The 25,058-nt window shown below is 43.7% G+C and overlaps 1 protein-coding gene across 1 annotated transcript; it reads right to left on the bottom strand.

Moving 5' to 3' along the window:
- Positions 1 to 4: 4 nt before the first annotated feature.
- On the bottom strand, positions 5 to 24,401 carry rnf19b (ring finger protein 19B). The gene is made up of 10 exons (XM_029514499.1): positions 24,311 to 24,401; positions 13,177 to 14,467; positions 7,043 to 7,242; positions 4,794 to 4,938; positions 4,243 to 4,405; positions 2,282 to 2,396; positions 1,754 to 1,894; positions 1,473 to 1,662; positions 1,237 to 1,371; positions 5 to 818 (listed from the first exon to the last, which is right to left on the bottom strand). The coding sequence occupies exons 2-10, from the start codon at positions 13,848 to 13,850 to the stop codon at positions 371 to 373; spliced, it is 2,211 nt and encodes a 736-aa protein (XP_029370359.1). The 5' UTR covers positions 13,851 to 14,467; positions 24,311 to 24,401; the 3' UTR covers positions 5 to 370.
- Between the last annotated feature and the right edge of the window lie 657 nt (positions 24,402 to 25,058).

Consider the following 25,058-nt stretch of genomic DNA (forward strand, 5'->3'; position numbering starts at 1 on the left):
CACCTTGTTTCATCATTTCTGTTTTGCAATATAAATTTGTACCTCTTGTTTTGTTTCTTTTCTTCTCTTTTTTTTTTTTGCTTAAGTAGCCAAGGCATTTTGCACCAAGGAGTAAACATAAATTGTCATCTTATAAATCTAAGAGGTAGAGCCCTGACAATTTACCCAGCGAGGAGATTGACAGGTAGATAGATAAGACAGACAGACAAAAGTAAATAAACGCTGTCTGTGTTTCAGATGGAGTCTGGGAGTCGCAAAAGCAGCAAATGAGAAATGACAACAGAAAAAAAGCTATGGAGTCAGGGAGCAGTTGAATGGAGATGTTGGGGTGTTAGTTCGTTTTTGTGCAATCCTGAGAGCAGCTGTTCTCTCAGACGTAGAGGATGACGTTGCTGTCTGTGGGACAGTGAAGGCCTTCGGTGGAGGGATTCAGGGCTCGGCAGGAGGGGGGTTGGGGCTGCTGTCCTGCCACCACGTGACAGCCTTTAGGATGAGGCGAGTCACAGTCGTCTGACGTCAGCTCTGCGATGTCGTCGGATTGTGTGTCCGACATCTCCAGATCGCTGCGGATGCTCTCCGGCTGAGCCAGGGTCACGTCTCTGACCCCCTCCCTGATCGACACGCCCGGGGACAGTCCCAACGCCGAGCCCGACAAAGCCCCGCCTCTTCTGGAGCTGCAGTCCTGAGGCTCCTCCCCTCCTGAGGCTGTTGCCATGGCAGTGGAGCCTTGGGGTGGGGTCAGGTCTTCTTCACTGGTCAGGCAGAGATGGCTGGGTTTGGTCTCAATGTCCACTTGAATCTCCAAGTTGGTGCACTCCCTGCAGAGACACAACATTTACAACGTGATGCTTCTATTGTCATTACCAAACAACTGGAAACAAAATATCTGAGGACTGAGCTGGATGAGGAGATACAGTTAAAAACAGAAAGAGAAGCAGGAGCCACTACAGCTCTGATGGGAGATTGTGATTTGTTTATTTCCAGTTTTTTTAAAGCTGCCTCTGTTACAGGAGTGTGTGCAGACAAAAAGAAAACAACAAGATGAGATCGGGAGTTCAAACTGCAAAGAAGATTAGTTTCAGTCCTGCCATCTCAGTCTCATTACAACAACATCGGGACTGAAAGACCGACAGACCAGTCTTGTAAAAAAACAAAACAAAAGACGTGAGGAGAGAAAGAAGCCAAAATACAAGTGATGCATTAAGGAAAGTGAAATTTCTGAGTTAGCCCCCCCACCTGTCAGGTAGTGTGTAGGAGGAGATGATGGATCCGGCCATTCCGCGGGTGCTGGCACAGTCACTTCCTGCTCCCAGGCTGCCCGTCTCTCTCTGGGCCGTCTCTTTAGCTAACTCCCCCGTTTGAACCTCCAGCCTGGAGCCAAATGAACACCTGATCAGTTTTTCCCTTCTATCAGAGCATCAGGACGAGGAGGAAAAAGCAGCTGTTAAATGAAGGCCGGGTCACTTCAGTACCTGCTGTATTTGCCGGTGCGGGACCCCAGGGCCCCTCCTGCCAAGGTGTTGAAGTGTGGGGTGTCGCCCAGAGTCCCTGGGGCCACAGACAGCCCCTCGCTGGGGGAGGTGGTGCTCAGGCCACTGACTGCTCCGTCCAGGCTGCTCTCACCAAGACTCGGAGACTTGAGTGCTCGCCACGCATCAGCCACTGCAGAATGATAGAAACCACAAATCAAACTGAGCCGACGCCATTCTGGTCCTCCAGCAGGGAAGAACTGTTGTCAGCGCGGCGTCCTCACCTGTGATTGGTCCGTCGTCCTCATCAAAGTCAATTCGGACGCCTCGGCCCTTTCCTCTGCTCACACCACAGCCCCCCCCTCGACACAGAGAAATGGGCACCACGCCGTAAACATAGGCCAACATGATGGGCACGCCGATGCCTGAAGAGGGACAGAAACCAAGCGCCAAGTTTGAATATGAACAGTAATTTATATTTTCTGTGGATAATAAGATGCAAATTTATATAAAACTCGATAATAAAAAAAAGGTAAAAAGGAAAAAAATAAACAAACAAGTTGATTTAGATATTTAATTTTGAGATTACACAATTTCACATTCTTCTATTTCCTTTTTAAAGGGTCACTTTTGATAATCTAAGTCAGCATCATTATAATCTTATCTTATTTATTATCTTATTTTATTTGGTTTTCAGGGTTAATTATCGGATGATACTGTAAATCAAAACCAAACCGGTATATTTAAAGGTGGATCTGAATCAGTGTTTGAACCGAGTGTCATGGATTCACGGTGGACAGCGAGGCTCTTACCCACGCTGACGGCGGCGATGACGGGGGCGGTGACGATTGACAGGGCCACGCCTCCTGTGATAGCCAAGTTCCTTCTGTGGCGAGACGCCTTCTTCAGCTCGTAGTGAGCGTGGATCTGAAGAGGAGGAGAAAAAGTCAACTGTCAACACAGAAATCGTGCATGTGTCAGTGGTAGAGAGCGGCAGCTCGATTAATTACAGTATAAATCACGATGAATACTATTTTATCACTATTCTGATGATCAGTCTTGTCTTGGTTTTGTTTTTTATGTTTAGGTGGTTCAAGCAGCTTGTTATTATTCTTTCGTTGCTTTTACTGTAGTAAAACTTCAGGTGTTTGGAGAATGTTTGGGTCCAAATCAAGGCAAGAAAATGCCCCAAAATATAAATAAATAAAAAAAAATAACCAGCAAGATGAAGCAAGATCAAAGATAGAATAGAGGAGGTAACAGGAGTATACGTTTTAGTCCTTAAACTCATTCAATGCTTCACTTGGAAAGCATCCTTTAAAAACATCATTATCTTCATTCACGTGCTGTTTTCAAAGCTTTCAAAGTCCTCCTCAGTTTGTCAATGGGCTTCTCTACACAATCTACAACTGCAGACAAACAAACACTGATCACTCAGAAATCGAAAGCCAGAGAGGTGCGATAAGCTTTTTCTGCAGGAAGTCACTCTGAATCATCGCTGATCTCCATTTCACACGCGGAGCAGTTTCTCCCAGACAGCTTCTTTTTAAAGAACCAAATCTGTGTCATTACACGTCGTAGAGCAGCAGATCTCAGACTCAGACCCGCTTCAGCAGATGAATGTAGTTCAACCCCTTCAAACTGACATTTTAATCAATTCACGACAAACACAAGATCCATCTTCAACGTCGATGATTAAACTCCTGCTTATAAATCACATTCAATCACTTTGTCTCGCTCCACATTTTTCCCCTGAGGTGGCTCAAAAGGACCCCCCCTCCCTGATTTGAGTGTCCAAGGCCACACCAGCTCAGTCACAACCTTCATCAGCACAGAAACACTTTCTGAAGAGATTCACAGCTGACGCTTTGATGCCGTGATGTAACCGAACTGTGCGGGTGAGCTGCTGGATCTGAGAATCCAGTGAACTGACCAGGTGACCTCCTCCTGAACTTCACGCTGTGTCAGACTCTCTGCAGACATGCAGGGACGTTACGCTCCACCAGAGAGTGCTACAGCATCACGTGCAGAGAGACTTCTCTTCTGTTCTCTCAAACTTTCTTCAATCACGGTCGCCTTCCAAGAAAATGTTATTTGTCTCAAGTTCGTTTTTATAGTGAGTAATTTACTTTAATTGTTTCCTATTGCAGCTTTGCCTCAATTATATATGACTGAATCCAAATGCCAGCATCTCTGTTTTAATCCACGGAACGCCAATAAAAGCATTTGAACTGCATGAATTTGATTTTGGGATGACTTAATGATTTAAAGGGAGTGTGTTGATGTTTCAGGGACCCTAAGGTTAGCTGACGTTTGACTCGTGCTCTGGTGAGTCTTTAGGTCAGTGTGAAGGGAAAGTACTCTGTTAGTTCCAGTTAGTTACCACAGGAGGTTTGTAAAAGAACAACTGCGGCTGCTCACTAAACTATGAGTCTGTTTCCACAACTCTGTGGTTTCCCACTTCTGGTTTCTAAAGTAGTGTGGATGAAGACAGAGTGAACTGCCCGTTTAGATAAAAAAGCTTGAGATGTATGACAGTGTGGAAACAGATAAGTGTTTCATAGCCAAAGTTAATTATTATCAGTGTGAACATCTAATGTTTATCAAAGGATGACCACATTAAGGTTTGGAAGACATAAATATTCAATAATGATATTTTATAATGAGCACTAAACAATTTTCTACAGTTCCCTTCACAGTATCATTATTTACTTTTTACCAGAAGTTGTATTTGCAGTAAAGCTCTGTCACTTTCCTCTTCAGCTGCTCTTACCTTGCGGCCAACGTAAACAGGGATGCCGATGACCATGGCAGGAACAGCGATGCCTGCGATGAGGGTGATGCCGACCGGAGCGCCGATCAGAGTTCCCAGCTGCCACAAAATCTTCTTCTTCCTGCTCCAAGGCTTCTTCCCCCAGAATGTGCAGCCGGACGGACTGTGAGATTTAAAATTAAAATTCACACATTTTGCATTCATATACATCCAAAGTGTTTAAGGACGAGGTTTATGTTGAAGTCCGACTTTCACAGTGTTGTCTGCTTTTACAGTTGATTCATAAAGTTCAGGCACATCCCATCATTTAGCCGTTCAGCGACCCCGCAGATGAAGCAACATGGCCGTAGTTACAGAGCATTTAAATTGGGCGTCATCTGCATAGTTAGGTTATTGTTGTTTTTTTATCATGTGGCTCTTTGGGAGAAAGTAAATATTAAACATTTATAAGGTTGGTCTGTGCCAAAGAGGCAGCATTCAGATTGAATAAAACTCCAGCTGAGGTCCTGCCTGACGTCCTGTAGGTCTGGGATGGGCTGACATTTCCGTACCTGAGGTAGTGCAGGTCGGAGATCTCCTTCATGCAGAGCCAGCAGAACTCACAGCCGCAGACGGCACAGGTCATGTGATTGCAGCTCCCGTCGTTCATCTTAATGATGTAGGCGCCGCAGCGGGGACAGGGCTTGATGTCATCAGCTGCAGGCAGAGACAGACAACGTTTTAGCTTCTACTCGCTACAACAAAGTCGTGGATTTTTTTCTCCATATGCCTCAGATCATCTCAGACAATATTTTGTACCGTGTTAAAATTCTAATTTGTGTGACTTGTTTCTGTGCAAAAGTGTGTTAAGTGTTAAGTGTTCTTCAAAGTAAACAAAATAAATCAAAAGACGTCATTGGAACAATTACATTGTGCCAGAAAATGTGTAAAATTTTCAGAAAAACTAAACTGTACTCCAATAGCTCCATTTATAACCCCCTCCCTGCGACAAGATCAAACCTCATTAGAGTAATGGACTGAAAAATTGCAGCACTTTGTCCTTTAGCACAACTTAAAGGAAAGAGAAGCAGCCAAAAAAATAAAAAAGCCTTTACATAGTGAATGCTGGGAAGGCTCTCTGCTCTTTACAGGCTATTCTGGCATTTAACCTCAGAAGGCTGTGGTTTCTGTTTGTGTGCGAGTCGGAGTATTATTGAACTATATGAACTCTGCAGTCGGCCTGTTTTTCCTCTTTCCTCCACCCGGCATGCGGAGCCGTCTCCTCTCTGTCTCTGCGGATCTGTATCCAGTTAACAAAGCAGCAGACAGACAAACAGAAACGGAGCGGATCGTTTTACGAGTCAGTTCTTCTGAATACTTGGCCGAGAGTGACAGACTGGAAGTGGTGTATGAAGGAGAGACAGCGAGAAGAATGACTGAGGACAGCTCAGGACTTACTCCTTAGATTTTAATCAAAACGCGATTAAAAACAGACAAATTCGAGAATGTTTGCACGCACGAACATGTACATCTTTAAGGTGTTAAGTTTGTAACTGTCATCACTACAACAAGACTTCTGCTGTTCTGTTTGTTCTCCTGGCTGACAAAATAGCATATATTATAAAATGTCAACTATTCTTTCAAGGGAAGCTCAAAATAATTAGTTAATTAATTAAAAAGACAAACCTGCATTTTAATTAAAGATAAAATATGACATTATTTTATAGGCACCACTGTACGATTCTATTAATTTAAAATAATTGTGACCCCAAAAATAATTTGAGTTAATTCATTCATGTATCTGAAGTGGGAAATATATTTGATGGACCATTTTAAAAATTTTTTGCAAATCAGTGGCGTTGTGGGAGATCTGTCCTGAGCTGAGGCTTAAGTTTTCTTTCCTACTGTACTGTAAAAGCACTTTATAAGTACAGATTTGTTCATAAGTATTTAATTCTGAGTCACAAGATGTTTTTATAACCTCGACTTTATAATGCATGCATTTGTTTTTGCCCAGTTTCCGAAAGTTTCCAAATCTGTTTCTGGTTTTTTATTGTTTTGAAATGTCGAAAAAGATCCGGAAAGAATTTTCATAGTCAAATTTTCATCAAATTATTTATAATGCTGCTAAAATACAGTTGAAACACAGCTTTAAAAAAATCTAATCAAATTTATTTACATAGCACAAAATCAGAGTAACAAAAAAAAAAAAAAAAAAATTTGCATTTGCAGCAGCACAGATGAGCTTTTCGTACCATTTTCTGTGGCTGCAGATAATTTTTCATTGAGTAAGAGAAATAAACCCAAACTGTGTAGAACTTCAGTCAGTGTATGGCCTCACAGTGAGCTGACATTCATGTTTAGATTAACTGCTGACTGTAAACCGCCTGTGGACGGTTGTTTGTCTCGGTGTGACGGACTGGATGGACCCCGCCCTCACTGAACGTCAGCTTGGATCGGCTCAGAGACCAGACACCCCGACAGGCTGGACGTGTTTTTAGAGTTTAGACTCATCCGTGTTCCTGTGACATTTTAAAAAAGCTTCATGACAGGATGCTCAGGGCTGCAGTCACAAAACTATCAAGCAGAGATGCTGTGGTATAAATAGTTTCCTCCAGCTGTGGGACGGCTGGCGACCTGACAGAGCAGACGAGGGACGAGTTGAGTCAGCACTCTGACAGACTGAGGGATCGACATGTGACACTGAGGCGCTCTGCGCTCACAGAGGTGTGAAATGCATTCAGGTCGGAAACGCTGGGGGAGATTTCATCTTCCTGTTTATGTCTGATCACTCATCTGTGTTTGTGTTTGTGGAACTCACCGGGCCCCTGCTCCTGGGTGTAGCTGGGGGAGTGGTTGCTGTGGGTGTGCAGGGACTGGGCCCTCTGCTGACGGGCAGAGTCGCAGGTCTGGTTGGGGTGCCAGGCCTGTTTGCAGTGGTAGCAGAACTCAGCACCGCAGCCCTCTCTGCGACAAACCAACCTGGGACAGCTGGCACAGCCCGAGGCGATGACGGCAAACCTGAGTGAAAGTGACAGGGAGGGGGAGAGAGGTCAGCGGTGACGGAACTGAGGGGGGAAAAAGACAGCAGTGGTGGATTTTTAGGAGCTCAGGACGAAGGATTCTGTTTGTGCTCTTGATTGGAAACTGGCTGTTCCTCATTTCTGCATCTTAATAACTCCCACATTTGAAAGTGTGGGCAGCCACTCAGCCTGTGAGCTCCATCAAGTTGATTTCACGCTACCTGCACAGCGCAAAAGAAAGTACCCGTTTTACTGAGTCAAACCAAAGGTCAAGTGTTTGTGAGTTTTTGGCCGAAGACTCTGTGGGGAAGCAGCGTCTCTATACAGTTTTCAAAGTTTTCTCTCAACTCAACTATAAACCCAGTTTACTTAATCTGACACTTTTCCCACACACAGTTTATCCCCTGCAGCTCCTTGTTGCAGCACTTCCCTGAAACCGCATTCAGCAGACTGGGTGAAATATTCAATTCCAGACCACCATGTTTGGTAATATATTGCCCAACAAGAATCAAACTTAGGAAACCCTACAAAACCCGAGCAGAGATTCCAGATGGAGACCATCGAACCGGCATATTATGCAGCCTGAGAGCTCTCTATCGACAGACAGGAGGGAGAGAAGATTGATCAATGGAACAATCACTTATTAAACACTGAGAGAGAAGGTGAGAGGACAGGATGAGGTCAATCAATGCAGATTTCACAAGAGAGAGAAGACGGAGAAGAGCACAATGAAGCATCATCAGAAAAAGCTCAAATTTTCAGAAACCCCTCGTTACAAATAAACAAATGTCACATTTACAGTGTTTTATTTCCTTCTTCAGGGGATTATTGTAACTAATTCAGTCTAAAGAGGCTCATCCACATTTAAATGTCTCCTTGGTGATTTTTATATTTGTGAAACAGACCTCCAGCAGCTCTGTATTACTTCAGAGGAGAAGCACCTTTTACAGAAGGAACATATAAATAACTGGCTGTGGTTAGTGACGGTTGAATAGGTCAAATGTGCATGTGCTGCTTCCTGTAAAGTCTCTGTAAGTTGTCTCTATGAGAGACTGGAAACGTGCCCAGTCTGAAAATTAACGTGTTTTCTTCATGAAAAATCCAACCTTTAAAAAAGTAATCTTCCAATTTTTGTACCATCAAGTCAAGCTGGCACATCTTAAAAGCTAATACTGGGGAAAGTGGAAAATGTTAGAGATGAAAGAAGAAGGGAGCAAAGCTGGGATTTAAAAGGCTGTCAATCACAGCAGAAATCACAAAGGAGGCCTGTCATGAAATATTGTCACCAAGCGAAGTGGGAGAAAACATGCCAGAGGAGAGACAATAAAAACAGACGTGGCTTTATTCTACCCCGAAACAACAGAGCTGCTGCCAGTTTTCAGCACATTAGTCGAGTTTCTGAGATTCTTCATTAAAAGGAAGACGAGCGTTGGGGGGATGTGATAACATGGAAAACTTGTAATTGTTTTGGCACGCCTCCAACGCAGCGGCCCCAACATGTCGCTCATTACCACGTCTCCTAACGGTGTGACAGGCCTGTTGGCAGCGCAGAATAAATCCAGCGAGTCTGTGAGAACAGACACGAGGCGGCATCGCATCTGTTTTAAAACTAAATGTAGACAAGTTTCTTTCTTTGCCTTTAAATATCCAGAATGTGTTGAACAGAACTGAAAGGTCCAAAAGTCACTAAATGGACTGAATTCAAGTGAATGACACAAAAACACAGAGCTGTCAGTTGTGCTGCTTTTTTCTGCGACGTCAGCGCTCTGCTGTGAGCTTCCTAAACAGAAACAGAACAGCAGACTGTCAAATGAGTAATGCACAAGCGTTTCACAAGACTGCAAGCCTGTTAACCATTTCCCTGCTTCCAATCTCACCCTGACTTCTGTGCTAAAAGCCACTTTTGCATCATCTTGATTGCAACTGCTAATGGTTTCTATTTGATACCTCACTGCTGTGTGCAGTGACAGGATGTAAAAGGTCCGAAGGTCAGCTCAGAGCGCACTAACCACGCCAGGGATTTGTGTTTGAGGTGTCCAGGTATCAACTCATTTGATCACTATTGCAGCATTGCTCACAACCACAATTGCATTTGTCTTCTTGGTGTCACAAATGTTTGAAATTTACACAACAGTCTGTGTGACGTTACCACAAACATGGCTGACGCAAACAACGCAGAAAAACAGAGCGATTGCGATCTTCTTCTGGCTAATTTGTGATTTGTTGTGGTGCAGAGCACAGGTTGCCACCGCAGCTGTCTTTCCTCTAACTGTGTTTCACAACTGCTGGATTGTAAACACCGCACAGGAGCACAATTTGACCTGAACGCGGCCAGACTGAGAAACAAAGGGAGACGCGGCGGCAGAGGTGAGAAGGACACTTGAGATCCAGAGCCGAAACGGAAAAATTTAAAATGCAGCCAGACAGAGATAGGAGGATGAGAGGTTGAGGTGTTTTCTAAGGAAATGTTTACAGTCCTGTATGCTCCACCAAGAGCCACCTGCTGTTGTGGCTGCAAACACAACGTTACGACACAGACACACACAGACGCCGATTGTGTTCACCAACAGGATGAACTGAGCGTGTCGTCAGTGTGACTCACGTAAAAAAAAACAAAAAAGGGTTTTGTGTCAACAGCACAATATTGGGAACGCTAACACACACACACACGCACTCTTCTACCAAAGTCCAGTATTGATCTGTTTAATGAAGTCGCCACTCCTGTTACCCCGGCAACGCTCCCCTCTATGCTGCATAGATAGTTGCCATAGCAACTGACAGCCAGAGGAGACGGCGAAGGGCCAGTCTTTGTTCCCAGTGGATGCTCAGCTCTGACAGTCGCTCAGACACGGACCCCACTGACCAGGACGGAGGTCAAAGGTCAACAGCTCTGTTGTGACGGCGAGGGCGTCGATCTGTCAGATTCTAGACGGCACTTGGAGTAAAAAAAAAAATATCACTGTTTTGGCTGTAAACAGTCTGATGGCCAATTGTTTATGATCCTTCAGTAAAGTAAATGAAACAAAGAGCGAAGAGTCTAAAGCTGCCCAAGCTTATCTCTGTATTATTGCTCACAGCTCATTTAACAGAATCTTGATGTTATCAGTCGTTTCAGGTTCAACTCGACAACCATTACGTTTTGAATTCACGCTGATTATGAGGATTGTGTCACTTGTTGCCTACGTGGTTGACTGCACATTTAAAAAAAAAAAAGAAAAGATAAGATAAAAAAATAGGACCAGATTAAAACAAACAGAGACGTAATGTGCCCGCTCTCTGCTATGAACACTCAGTGATGGTGGAGAAAGTCACACTTATTTCCTGTTTCTGTGACTGCGTGTGTGTGTGTGTGTGTGTGTGGTGAGTAATAATACTGATCATTATTATCTAATATCTTATTTTAATGAGTTCTGACTTGCTGCTGGCCTCAGATGGAGACTTGCCTCACCCGTGACCTCTCCTCCCTATACGGCTGAGACAGACACAGTTCTAATCTTATTTTTATCTCTTTTTTTTTAACTAAGGAAATTGCATTGACTTCTCTTTTCACTTTTGTGATTGTCCAAAACTGATGATCTTCAAAACAATCACACCCTAATGACACGTGATAGCCAGCTAAACATTATTTACAATAAGAAACTCTTCTCTTCGAAATGTTCAGGTCAAACATGCAAAGAAATGCAGATGGAGAAACAGATGCTCAGTCCGACTGATTAAACTTCAGTTCATCCAGCTGCTGTGCTAAACCTCCAGAGAAAACATTATGGTCAACTCTTACCTTTTATCACTCTTAACTCTTTAAGTCATAATCTTGCATTTTCGCCAGATGTGTAGAATGTGTTGAAAATGATCATTGGAGGTTTCAGATGTTGATGTTTTATTGACATGAAATACAAACAGTGAACGCACCAAAGTGATGAGGCAAACACTGACAGTAAAACTGCATTTGTCAGAAAAGCAGAAGCCAAAATGTTGTAGTTTATTCATTGTTGGAGCTTGAACATTGTAAATGACATTCATGTAAACATCACGGTTCAACATCTGGGGAGCATAAACCTGAATATAAACTTTTATGTTTTATCTCAAACTACCACAAAGTTATAATATGAGAGGAACCCTGATGTGTTAACTCCCTTTAAGGCCGTCATGAGGCCAAAAATATTCACTTCCACAAAGCGAATGTCTCAGCAGCTAACATCAACCGCACACGTCTGGACAGACCAAATGAGGACGTGGAACTGAAAACACTGATGGTGAGGAAAAACTAAAGAAAAACTATTATTTCATTTGTAGGAAGCAGAATTGATGTAACTTTTTGGACTCCTAAATGGTCGATATTATTAAATGGAAATAATATCTCTCATAATTAAAGATGTTAAAGATGATCCTTTCAGTTTTGCACACAATTTTCCCAAATGTTTTAAATTCCAATAATTCCAATAATTCTTCTGTATTAACATTGTTGCACTTCTATTTAAAATCGGGTTGACATGTGTAAATGATTTGTTATATTTCACATTTGCATATTTGGTCTCTCCAAAGTTCCCCATGAGAGGTGATTAAAATATTTCCAATTAATTTCATCCATTTCCTCAAACTGTCGACAACCCTTTAGACTGAAGAGAAGCATGTGCAGGCACATATCGACAGATTTATTACCACGCTGAGACGGTGGCCTTTCCCTGCGACAGCTTCAGAATTACTGTACAAAACCGCAGCAGAAAAGATCACTGAATATCTGCATTTCTTCTTCCCACACACACACTGAAACACAAACACAATGAATCACACTTGGTGATGAAACAAACGCCTCTCATTTGTTCCAAAAACTAGACGAGAGCTTCTCTACCTCCAAACCAAACCAACTCTCGCCTTCTCCGACCACAGTGAGAGCTCACAGCCTTCGAACTCAGCTACAGTCTCTCTGCCACTTTCAACTTCGACTTCCTCGGCCCGCTTTCCTCTGACGAGCTCACAGTGATTTACAGTCTGAGCCAAAATTCACCCAAAGTTTAGTGAGTTACAGCAGAAAACGGCCTCTGAGCGGAGGATCCAGTTTGTCACGGAGAGAAAAAGAAGGAGAAAGTTAGAAGAGAGAATCAGAGAAAAGACAAGTAGAGGCGACTTTACAGCTTTTAGCAAGTTAACAATGACACAAGCAGAGCTCATTGAATTAGGAATGTAGGAAAGGTTGGTGCGAATGTGGTCTAAAGTCTGTAAGGATTTCATAAAGCAACGTGACATCACGTCCAACAACTTGTTCAGTCTTGACTAGATGTTGAACGAGTCACTGCTCCCATTTTACTCTTAACCAGCCTTATTTTGTTTCTGCACGCAGCTTCTTAAACAACAGTTCCTGAGCAGATAAGCTTTGCTCCATTTTTGGTTTAGTTTCAGGGGGAATTTATTTTGTTTGTTTTTTTGGCACATTTCAGATCCAGGACAAACTGTGAAAACGAAAATCAGCTTTATCTCCAGTCAGACAACTTTACCCGAGAAACAGGAAGATGGAAACAAACGCAGCTGAAACTGGCACCTTTAGCGCAAAACCAGCGACTTCAAAGCTAAATCTGAACTTTATGACACAACCTAGTTTTAACCATCCAAAACCCAAACATACTTCCTATCAGCTGCTGAACGTGTTTACAGACTCACAGTTCACCGAATTAATGCACGTCAGAAGTAGATTCATCAATAACTGCCGACACCATCAACCAAGCAAATATTCTCCGGTTCTGGTTTAGAGAGTTTTTGGATTTTCTACTTTTCTATTTAAGAGTAGCTCAAATGTCATTCAGCTGATGGTATTTGGACTGAATTCTAGTGACTTAAGACAAATAATCAAAAGAATATTAAAACTTGTCACATGCAGAGATGGAAACACAAAAAGCGGCGCAGGAACCGGCAGCCTGTTGGATAAAGTCGCTCTTACCCGCAGTCCGGCGCTGGGCACCATCGGCAGTCCGGGTCGGAGGCCAGGCACCTCCGCAGCAGGAACTCCTCATACTTCTCCAGCAGGGCCGCATCATCCAAGATGTCCGCCACCTGCCGGGGGGCCAGTCTCTCGGCACACTCGGGGCAGCTGAGCTGGACTCGGCTCTCGGTGATCTCGATGCGGAGGTACTGACGCAGGCAGCAGAGGCAGGAGCGGTGGCTGCACCCCAGCAGCTCGGGGAGCTGGTCGGCGGGCTGGCACACCAGGCACAGGGGGCACTCCAGGAGGTTGCCCTCCCCGGAGGAAGGGGCTCCGCCCAGGGACGGCTGGCTGGAGGAGAGTGGCTTCGACGGGGTGCCGAAGGCGGCGTCCTGGGGGGTCGTAACGGCTGTGGTCGTGGTAGTCGTGGGCGTAGTGGCGGAGGTCGTGGCGGGCGGTGAGCTCAAGGCAGAGGTTAGGAGCTGCTGCTGTGTGTGGTGATGTTGGTGATGGTGGGACAAAGGGGGGGCTGGGGCTCCTTTGGGGCCCCTGGTTCCTCTGGAGCCCCGTTTACTCTGGAAAAGGCTGTGAAAGGAGATGCGGCTCTGGCGTTTGCCCGCCGCACGGCACTTAGGGTTGGGGACGCCACTCACTGAGGAGTGAGGCGACTCTGAGTCCTTCTCTGATCCCATTTTCCCCGAAGAGACGCACACAGGGCTGGTTACTGTCCCCTGACACACACTAATGTATCACAGAGGGACAGTGAGCTACAAACACTCCAACACAAACAAAGGAGGTTTGTCTTCCTGTCAAAGCCAAACTGGAATTTAAACGATTCTCAGGCTCCTGGCAGAGTAACTTCAGTCCGTCATGCCCTTCTCTTCCTTTTATGAGAAACAAAGTGTTATCAGGAAAAGACAGCGTGAGATAACAGAGAAGCAAAACACAAAAAAAAAAAGGAAAGAAACTCCGCAAGAAAAAAAAATGTTCCCCTCAGAGTCTGAAGGGAACCTGTTCACCAAACGGTTCACAGAGAAGAAAGAGTCCCTAATCTGTCATTTCCCAGGCTGACGGTGAGGTCAGAGATTCAAGATTCTCCCTGTCAAACACAGAGATGAACGTCTCTCACTGAAAAACAGAGCTGGCTGTAAAAAAAAAAAAAAAAAAGCAAACAATAACAGGAAATCCAGAGCGCGGAGTTGAGTCTGAATGTTGAAATAATCCGTCAGTTTGGATGTAATTCTCTCCAGCTGTATTCAGAGACTCTCTCTGCTTCGTGCTGAGCTCCGGCCTCTCTGAACGCTCGTCTCTGTCAGGAAGAAGAGAGCAGGAAGTTAACACAAAGAGCATGCTCAGTATGACACCCCCCCCCGATCTGATCGCTAACTGTGCTGTCCCTGAGCTGATTACCTGTCTGTGCCCATCATGTTTAATCACAGACACACCCGTTCATGCAGGAAATGTCACACACTTTACATTTGTGTGGAGGGACCACAACTGGGGGGTCAATCGCACAAAAATTGCACCAGGAAATGCATAAAATCACCACTTGTAAGTGTGACATCATCAAGGATCGGGTGAAAGCAGTCTCTGTCTCTCTGCATCACACTGAGAGCTCTTCCTCCACTTCACACTGCGCTGCTGGCGCCGTTACCATGACGACGCTCACTGTGTGCGCGCGTCACCGCACACAGATACACAAACACACACAGGGGGGAAAAAAAAAAGGCATGTTCAAACCTGTCAGCAAACACACACAATCATTTTGTCACATATACACACAATTTAAAGACATTCTTCAACACACACAAACACACAACTCTGAATGAACACACAAGTGAAGTGAAAAGTGATAATTATATATGCTCTCTCACACACACACACACACACAAACACACAGCTGATAAACTGGTGAGTAAATACACAACTATACACATAAAACACACACTTCCAAATTGCTCTATCGCCCACCCTCAATACACACAGACACACAATAACAATAATTACAAGTTGTGTCCTCACTACAATAACAGGCTGTGTGAGTTATGTCAGAGACACTAAAAGCTCTAATGGTTTCTCAGGTTTAGCTTATGTCTTCAGTGTTTTGTGTATTTGTGTTGTGAGTCTCTTCCTGGTTTAAAGAAGACATCAAAACTCACAACAGAAACTGTAAAAATGTGTTCCGTTGGAAAGCGGTTGTGGTTCTGAGTTCCTGATAAGTCAGAAAGAGGTTTTCTTTCTCTGACCAGCAAATCTGAATATGGACACTCACTCACACACACGCACACACACACACACACACACATTGGGGGAAATGCTGACCCAGGGAACATCAGGTCATTGAGGCGATTGGAAGCTGTGTGTCTGTGTGCGTCTGTGTGAGTGGGGATTCACGTCACCGACGGATTAGCTGACCGGTCAGCGAGCAGGAAGCCGACTGGCAGACTGAATCTGCTGAGTGTTTCCTGCCGGCTAAGCTGAAAAGTCCGAGTCCGTTCTAATTTCCAGCTCAAACACAAAACACAGCCCAGAACCTGCTAAAGTGATTACAGACGTTTATTTTATTTGGATTTTGGTTGTAAAAGCTCTGCAGGAACAAGAAGGCGAGCCGAACAGTAGTTCACTCCAGAGTCAACGAAGATAATGTGTAATTATTAAACTATATTAAATATTATTAAACTTATATAACAATTTATGTTGTCTTTTTTTTTTTTTAGATTTAGTTTTATCATCTTAATTTGTTTCAGTATTTTCTTTTTCTTTGTACTATCCACTTTGCTGTTTCCACGCTGTGGACCAATAAAGATTGTAGACGCAGGATCTGTGACATCACCGATACGTTATGTCACCATCTTGGCAGGACTCTATCTCTAACTCATAACTTTGTACTTGACTCTACATACACACCATCAACTACACTGACTCTGTTACATTGACACACAAATCAGAGTATTGTCTAAAACAAAACAATGACCTGATACAAATACACATACAACAACAGTAACCATGGCAGCACATCACTCGCCGTCTCCTCCGGGCTGAACAGGGTCTTCATCGACACGTCAGTTTATAAAAAGCTTTCAGTTTCTAAATGTGTTTCCAGCAGCTGAGTGTGTAACAGCCCTCTCTGCTCCACACACACATTTGTAGACACAGTTGTCCCATATACACTATCTTTGTGTGCGTGTAGTTTCATTCTCTTCTTCAGGACCCAATAAAGTCCGACCACTGAGCCGTATCAAACCAAACTTTATCTAACGTCCATCAGTTCTGTGACAATGTTGTGTTGTAATGATGTTGCTTAACAGCCTGATGGAGAAACCAGGTTTCTCGGTAACGGATGTCTCCGATGACGACACACACTTCTTTTGTTTTATTTTTGGGAAATACAGCTGTGTGATTTTCCAGAATGAAAAGATTTCCTTTCTCCAAAGCGGAAACCTGCACAGATAAAACTTTCCCACATTTCCCAAGACTCACTTTCCTTCTGCTATTGTTATAGTCGTCGAGCAGCGTGGATCTACACAAAACAACACCCTGCTGCATGGGCACTTGAACACATTGTGTGGGAAAACAGATTTTGTTTTTGTTCCTCAGACTTTATTTCTTTGGCTGTTTCACTGATGACGTGCCGCAGCAGGAAACGCACACATGTATTTAATATCAAACAGACTTCTTTATCAATGAGCCATTTCGTGCTGGTGTTGAAACGCTGCTGTATGAAATGATACGCATTTCTTATTAGAAAGACAGATATCTCAGATAAAGGACATAAAATTTCACCAAATGATGCAAAAAGACCCAAAATGAGTCATAAACAGATCACTAGGCATGAAGCAGCTCGATGATAGTAAGGCCCCTCTAATGAAGTGAAAGGAGCAATATCAGTGTGATTATTCTATCTGTCAAACACAAGTGAATAATAACACAAATACAATCTACAGATTTCAGCAGGACTAACTTCACCTCAAGGGTTGAACTGGAAACTGGAATGGGTGGAATCAATTTTAATTATATCTGTTAGAAGTGTTTAGATAAAGTCAGGAGATCTGATTGGTTCGTGTTTATCTGAAGGAGAATAATGAGTATTTGTGTGTGTGTTTGTGTTGAATCGAGCAGCAGTGGAGTAGGAGGACAAGTGTTGAACAAAGTGTGTCAGCGTGTTGACAACAAATCAAGCCCAGATTGTGAAGTTCTCAGAGTGCTCAGACCAATCTGCCGAACAACGGCATGAACTGAACACACACACACAGAAAACAAACATACAAATGCAGACAAACCAATCCTGCTTCATCCAAAAAACCTCAAGTTTTTTTCTTTGGTCTGGCAGAACATGAAACATGAAACAGATAAAAATCAGGCAGCCAAAGCGTTCACACAGATGAAGATTAAATTGTTGACTCATCGTCCTTAAACTGAGCTGGTCAGAAACGCCTGCTCTCTCATTCCTACAAAGCACAGATAGTCTCTCTGGCACCAGCTCGGGTCTGGATCTCTCACGGCAGAGATGGCGGCTGTGTTTTTATTTTTGCAATCTGTAGCAGGTGGGTGTGTTTAACTGCAATCAACAGTTTGGTATGTTGGAAAAAGGGAAAAACTTCATTGTCTCTCTCTGTTTGTCTGGACGTCCACATCGGCATCCGAAGACGACACGTACGTCAGCCGGACGGAAACGCGGAAGGTTTGAGTCACATTCTGATGAAAGCTAAATGATGAGCCTGACCAAAAGACAACCTGTCCTCAGACTGTTCTGTTTCAGACGGTGAATCTTTGCCTCAGCACTCTTTGACTCTCTCCCTGCAGGCAGTTACATGCTGCGACTGGCTGCACACACTCCCTCCACCGTCTCAGACACACACACAGACCCGCTGCTTCTGTTAAAATGGGTATTTAGTTTATCTGTTCTGATCTCAGCTTCTGTCTTTATGTTTTTGTTGTCATCAGAAGTTACATTTCTTGTGTTTTGCTGTCTTTTGGACAGAAAAACCAAAACTAAATGTTTTAAAATACTCAGTATCATATTTATATACACATACATACACATTTAAAGACAACATTTAAACACAGATGACAGAACGACAAAGATCAGGAAATATTTTAAATGATTAAGATTTTATAAGACCTAATTCAGCCAGCGTGAGCTTCACTGGCAGAGTACTCCACATTAGAGAGTCTGTAATGAACAGCTGGAATGAAAAACTACACACCCACACACACACACACAGTCACACACTCTCACACACACACACACACACACACACACACACACACACACACAGTCACACACTCTCACACACACTAGGTGTCTGAGTGATCACCTGTGCTAAAGGTGTTTGGCTTTAAGAGCTGATTGCTGTTACGCAAGAAGATGATACACAATGCACAAGGTCTACACACTAAAACACACACACACACACACACACTCTGCTGAAAGACCTGAAACTTCCAGCTGCTCTCAGTTTGGATAAATAGTTTGGCTGCCGGTTGAAACCCGCAGGTATTTATATTTGAATAACACCCCGTTACCCCGTTATGTCCAGGAAATGGCCACAAAATTCCACTTCTGTAACGTCACATAACTTCTAACAGAAAAATTTTTATGTGTTTATGATGGTCAAAGACAATTTCTCCATAATCACAAGTTTCAGATGTAAAATCTGAATCTGAAAAGTTACAGGCAACACGAGCAGAACGAGGCTGGTCTGCCAAGCTGTGATCAGCCAAGTTACATAAAACAGAAGCACTCAAATGAAGTGAAACTTCTTGATTATTCTGAGCTACTTTCAGTGACGTGCTGAACTGAGCCACATAATCAAACCACTGTGTGTAAATGTTAATCCCCTTGCCGTATTTCTGCCAAGCACATTTTATTGTGTGTCCTCAGGCCTGTGCTTCCTGAAAGCTTCACTCTTTTTTATTGTCTTGCAGATTCCCAGGAAAACTGTTGAGCGGATCTCAATGTCCAAATTATAACAACACGGATGTGTAACTGTGGAGTTTCCCCGAATATTGTGTGTTTAATAATTATTATTTATGAGCAGAGGTTTAACGTATCCATATTCTATCTGACCAAATACAAACTTAATGCCCGACTCAAATCACTTACACAACAAGAACTTTATTTATGCTTTCACAAAGGAAGATTTCGCTTTTGTTGTTGACCAAAAGAGTCAAATCAGACTAAAGCGATTATCCGAGAGAATCTCAGCACTGAGGATAAGAGCATCAGCTAAAAGTCTAAACTGACTGACGACTCTGTGTTGACAGGAGGGGCCGACTATCAGCCCCAGTACTGTGATACTGACTGAAAGCCAGCTAATCTGAGAGCAGAGGGCCGGTGGGGTGGGGCTGTCTCTGGACAGAACAGGTGGCTCCCTACTCAGCCAGGAGGTAATAACATGGTATTTGTATGTGTGTGTGTCTCTGGTTTGAAGCTGATTAGAGACAATCAGCTAAAAGGCAGAGAGATGAAGTAAAACCTGAGTCAGATGTAAAGACGCCTCTCTGATTTTACACAGAAATCTCTCCCAACCAACCAACAAAATGTAACGACTGATTATTTTGGTACTGATGACCTGCCTTGTATTTAATACAAAAAAAAAAAGGTCACAGCTGGATCCTCTGCCTCCAGCTGTGAGCACGCTGACCAGTGCAGGTAAAGAAAGCTAGTGAAATGTTATCAGTTGGATTTATTGTTTCAGCCGCACTTTTAAATGCCAATAAAGCGGCCTTTGCTCTGTTGGTTCACAGCGAGGCGTTTACAGTTTTATAGGTCCTGGAAGATCAACATCACCGACTGCACAGCCACGTTATTGGTGGCTAAAACAAAAAAAACAGTGTGATCGAGCAAAACGTCCTCACTTTGGAGGATCTTTGTATCTTTGCGGGAACATTTGGTTCTTGCGGACGAGACACAAGAACACAGCGGTCGAGGAAAGCTCTGGAGAGCAGAGGGATCGACTGAGTCACATTAAATATCACAGCTGATTAACTGGCTTATAATGACACTTGAGAGCAGAAAGAGCAAAATGCCAACATCATGTGGAGCTGACTCACAGCATTCTGGGCATCTTCTCCTCAGCTCCACCCACACAGCTGCTTCCATCCTGCTGCCACACCAATTAGAGATATTTTTAATTACATGTTTTAACATCTCTTAGAAACACACACATCCAAACATTCAGTCCTGACACATGCACGGTGTGTGTTAGTGGGAATAAAACACACTAATAAAGAGATGAAGAACTGTTTACCTGAACTAGCCCAAACAAAGTCTGTTTGTGTGCGATCCAACCACATCTTTAGCCTTCATCAACAAATGAGGCTCTTTCCTGACACATGGAAACTTAAATTTGTACATCCGAGGCTGATGGGAGTGATCAGTGTTGGGAATTTCATCATGAAGCGAAGCAGGTTTCAGCTGAAGAGCTGAAGGATTCTTTAACTGAATTTGTCACTGATCTAAACTTCACTCATGTATGTTTACAACTGACACAAACACTCACTGAAAGAAGTGAGGGAACTGTTCATAGCGTAATGAAGAGCAGAAACCAACATTCAAAACAGAACCAACAAACAGCATGTGCTAATGCTCCTCTGAAAGCAACAATAATCAAACTAGTGCGCAATAATTATCGCAAATGTCTCTTTCAATTATATATTTCCTTAAATGCTGTATAATCATTGGCACCTTAAAACTGGCTTTAAAGGAATATTTCACTTTGCTGAAGATAAATAAACTGTCTGATTGAACCGGTGCTGCTACAAGCAGCTCCAAAGCTCTCTAATTAACATTTGTCCGAGCCAAACAGAGCCATAATGTAAAAGCAGTCCAGTCATTCCAGTTAAAACTATAAGTCTGGTCAGAGGAGGAGGCACCACGTATGTCACCAATCACAGAAAAGTCCCATCGACCACATCTGTCGAAACATCTGTCACCAGAAAAGGCAGAGGGGATGAGACTTTCATTCTTTGTTGGTTTCAAGAACTTTGAAAGTAGAAGTGGGCAGTCGCCAGCACACAAACATTAGAGGAATGACACTCTTACTTTCATCTCTGCTTTTTCAACACTTACAGTAAACCAGTGGGAAGGAAACCAAGAGCCTGAGGAGAACTGAAGTTACTGTCACACTACTTTTCGTTTACTGTTATTATTTCACACATCTAAATCAGATAAAAAACATTTCCGAGCAGCAAAACAACCCACAAAAAAAAAAAAAAAAAAGCCTGGAAATATGCTGATATTTTGGTAGCAAGGTGATCGGTGATCGCCTTTTTGCATGTGAATGCGAGTGATATCAAAGAAAATGGAGTCATCATTCTGTGGAAAAACCACCCTGACAACCAGGCAAGTGTTTGTCAGCCTGCACTTCCCAGGAATCCAGCTCAGCAGCACCCTGTGTGTGTGTGTGTGTGTGTGTGTGTGTACTTGTAACTGCTGTGTAGTGAGAGCCGAGGATATTTTCCAACCAAAGTGAGGACCTTTTAGCTCTGCCTGTTTTAGAGTTAAGACAGAATGAGACTTCTAATTAGACAACCATTTTTGTGAACTTCAGAGGTTAAGGGGGCAGGAAATGTCCTCACAGAGATGGAAAGACAAGACAAGTGTGTATGTGTAAGATGAGCCACGCCTCAAAAAAAAAAAAAAATCTGATAAACTAATTCACGTTTTTACTTCCAAAACAGAAAGTCAAATGTTACTGAAAAGATGTGTGTGTGTCAAGGTGTGCTATCAACAGAGGATGTTTACACACTCAGTACGGTGGAAATGGACTACAGCTGGCATATTTCCATATCGCCACTTAAATGACGCAGCACTTCCAGTGAATTTCCACGGAGACAAGGAAGGACTTCATCTCTCTTGACTTTTAGTGACTCCAGCTCTTATCCGAAGCAAAAGTTTGTTTTACCAATCAATGAAATGATTTACAGTCATTTAGGGAAATATGTCTGCTTGTCGAGTTGGCCGTCGCCTAAATTGGTTCGATTCTGGTGTCAGTGAGACATCTGGGTTTTGGTGCAGATGTGGTCTGTTCAGACTTTTGCAGCTGTCACACAGAAGCTCTGGTATCGTTTGGTTGGAGTATTTAACACAACAACGTCACTGTTTTGGTTCAGTTTCGCTCATTTCTGAATAAACAGCGGGCAGTGTTTCTGCGTGCCGGCAGCACGTGGCAGGGTCAGTGTTAATGCAGTTAATCAGCTAAGGGGCCAGGTGGTGGAGACCAAAAAGGGAGAATTCAGTGGTCCCAAACAAGACTTCAAATGTTGCTCTGTGTCTTCTTGACAATAAAGCACAATAACATCCATCTCAGCCCAACGACTAATAGATCTATAAAACCTTAAATATTACGGTCTGAAGGGATGGATGCATTGGATGGATACACAAATGGAGCGTTTTATCATTTTCTCTTTCCCACTGACGCTCATTAACACCTCCCCCTCCCGACCACACACACACACACACACACACGAGTACATCCAGTAGTCAAGAGCAATGCACTGGAAGGTGGAGGTGGAGAGAAGCAGGCTGGGAGGGTCTATAATTAGAGGAGCGTTCAGGAGCCATACTGCTGAGTTGTTGAATGTTTAATGTCAGGCCTGCAGGCACTACAGTCGCAAAGAGCAAAGCTCTGAGCCCCTTTACACCAAACGTGAACACACACCGAGGCCTCCAAGGACGAAGTGAAACTGTAGTAAACTGGAGGAGAGGGTTCTGGTTTCAGAGAGGAAATGGAAGCACAATGCACGGACACAGACACATTGTATCTGACAACTAATTGTGTAATTCCCGGCTATTGTCTGTAACTCAAACCTCCTCTGGATGAGGTCATGGTAAAAAAAAAAAAAAAAAAAAAAGACTGAGCGCACCACGCTGGTGAAACCTTATTTGGTTGAGGCCACTTTCATTTTTTCATGTTTTATGATGCAAGCTTTTTACAATGCCATAAAAGGTTGATGTTTATTGTTTGGTTATGTCTGGATTTTGGTTGATCAAACAAAAAGAAAAGGCTGAAGACATCAATTTGGTCTGAGAGAAAACTAATCACCTTCTTTATTTCTATGAAGAAAGTCATTGATAAAGTTACTCCCAAAGACAATATTTAAGGTTTGAAATCAATACGGATATTTTGTGTTGCAGTTTTAACAGAGATGCCAGGATGTCCGTACAGCTGTAGTTCTCCTGGAACATCTTTGCTGAGATTCTTCCTCTGAGCTCCACATGCAGTGATGAAGACTTTGCTTTGTAAATTAAGGGAATCCCAAAGGAACACGGTGCAGACCAACACAAACGGCATTCAGGGCTAATTTAAAGTTTGAACCAGGCCTGCAGAACTGCAGCGTTTTACAGCCAGCGCTGCATTAACATCATACGGACGGACTCCTGAAAACAGATCAGGTATCATTGTCACTGTCATTATGAAACCGTAGCAGTTTCATGGAACTACGAGAACAATATCATTACCATGAATATTTACATTTACAAGCCAAACCTGTCAGTTCCACAAAATGTATATCTTCTACACAAACAGGAACTGGTATTGAGCATCTGAACCAAATGTTCTGTTGGGACCAACCCTGATATTAAACCGAGAATGTCATTTCTGAGATGTTTAAGGCTGAAACAACAAAAGTCTGGACAGAAAACATCTCCGAGGTAACTCAGAATTAGAGTTAATTCTGATGTAGAGAGAACTAATCAAACGATAAAAATGAGACTTGAAAAAGCTGTGAGGATAAAAACCACTCTGCGTCAGTCACCGGACACTACACAACAGTTTACTTCACACATTATTAAAAACAGAAAAATATTTTGAATATGTGCACACTGACACAAACACCTGAGCGGTTTTACAGCCACAACATTCACCTTTTAAAGCCAATCATTCTGTGCCTGCTGGGAAAATTCACCAAACCATTTCCACCCTGAGCTAAATAAAATAAAAAAAAAACCCAAACCAAAAAGGCAGCCTGGGCCCAGAATGAAGGAAAAGGTCCTCAGCCCCAGCAGGGAGCAGGGAGGGGCAGCTCAGGCAGCAGTGGGCCAGCAGCTGTCTGTCTGCTCACTGACAAACCTGACACACAGCTGCTGTTGTGGGCCGAACATGCGGCGGCACCGGGCCCGGCAGTGGGCCCAGCACCGGGCACTTACCGGCTGCTGGCTCCTGTCGGCGGCCTCCGGTGCTCCAGTTCCCGGCAGCTCGGCGATCAGCTCCGACTGGTCTGTCCGCAGCTCCGCTCCGCCGCCCTCTGACGTCGTTACGTCACCGCGCTGGAGCCCCGCCCCACGCTTACTTCAAAGGTGCCGCTTGCGGGGAAAAAGGAAACCCAGGAAGAGCAGGAGGAAGTCCTGGACCTGGACCTGTTCAGACCAGAACCGGGCCTGGTCCAGTTCAGACCAGATCCAGACCTGATCCTGTTCAGAGCAGAACCGGAGCTGGACCTGTTCAGAGCAGAACCAGACCTGGACCTGGACCTGTTCAGACCAGATCCAGACCTGATCCTGTTCAGACCAGAACCGGGCCTGGTCCTGTTCAGACCAGAACTGGGGATGGTCCAGTTCAGACCTGATCCAGACCTGATCCAGTTCAGACCAGAACCGGGCCTGGTCCTGTTCAGACCAGATCCAGACCTGATCCTGTTCAGACCAGAACCGGGCCTGGTCCTGTTCAGACCAGAACTGGGGCTGGTCCAGTTCAGACCAGAACCGGACCGCTTACCGCTGAGATGCAACAGCAGCTTCTTCAGTTTTATCTGTTTCATGACTGTTTTTTGATTAAAGAAACATAAATAAGACGCACAAACATCAAAGAGTTACCGATCAGACGTAGAAATATTTATTGAATGATCAGAATCTAACTTCAGAACCCGACCTGGACTGAAGGCAGATGGGCCGAACC

This window comes from Echeneis naucrates, chromosome 11 (genome assembly GCF_900963305.1).
Source record: "Echeneis naucrates chromosome 11, fEcheNa1.1, whole genome shotgun sequence".
NCBI lineage: Eukaryota > Metazoa > Chordata > Actinopteri > Carangiformes > Echeneidae > Echeneis > Echeneis naucrates.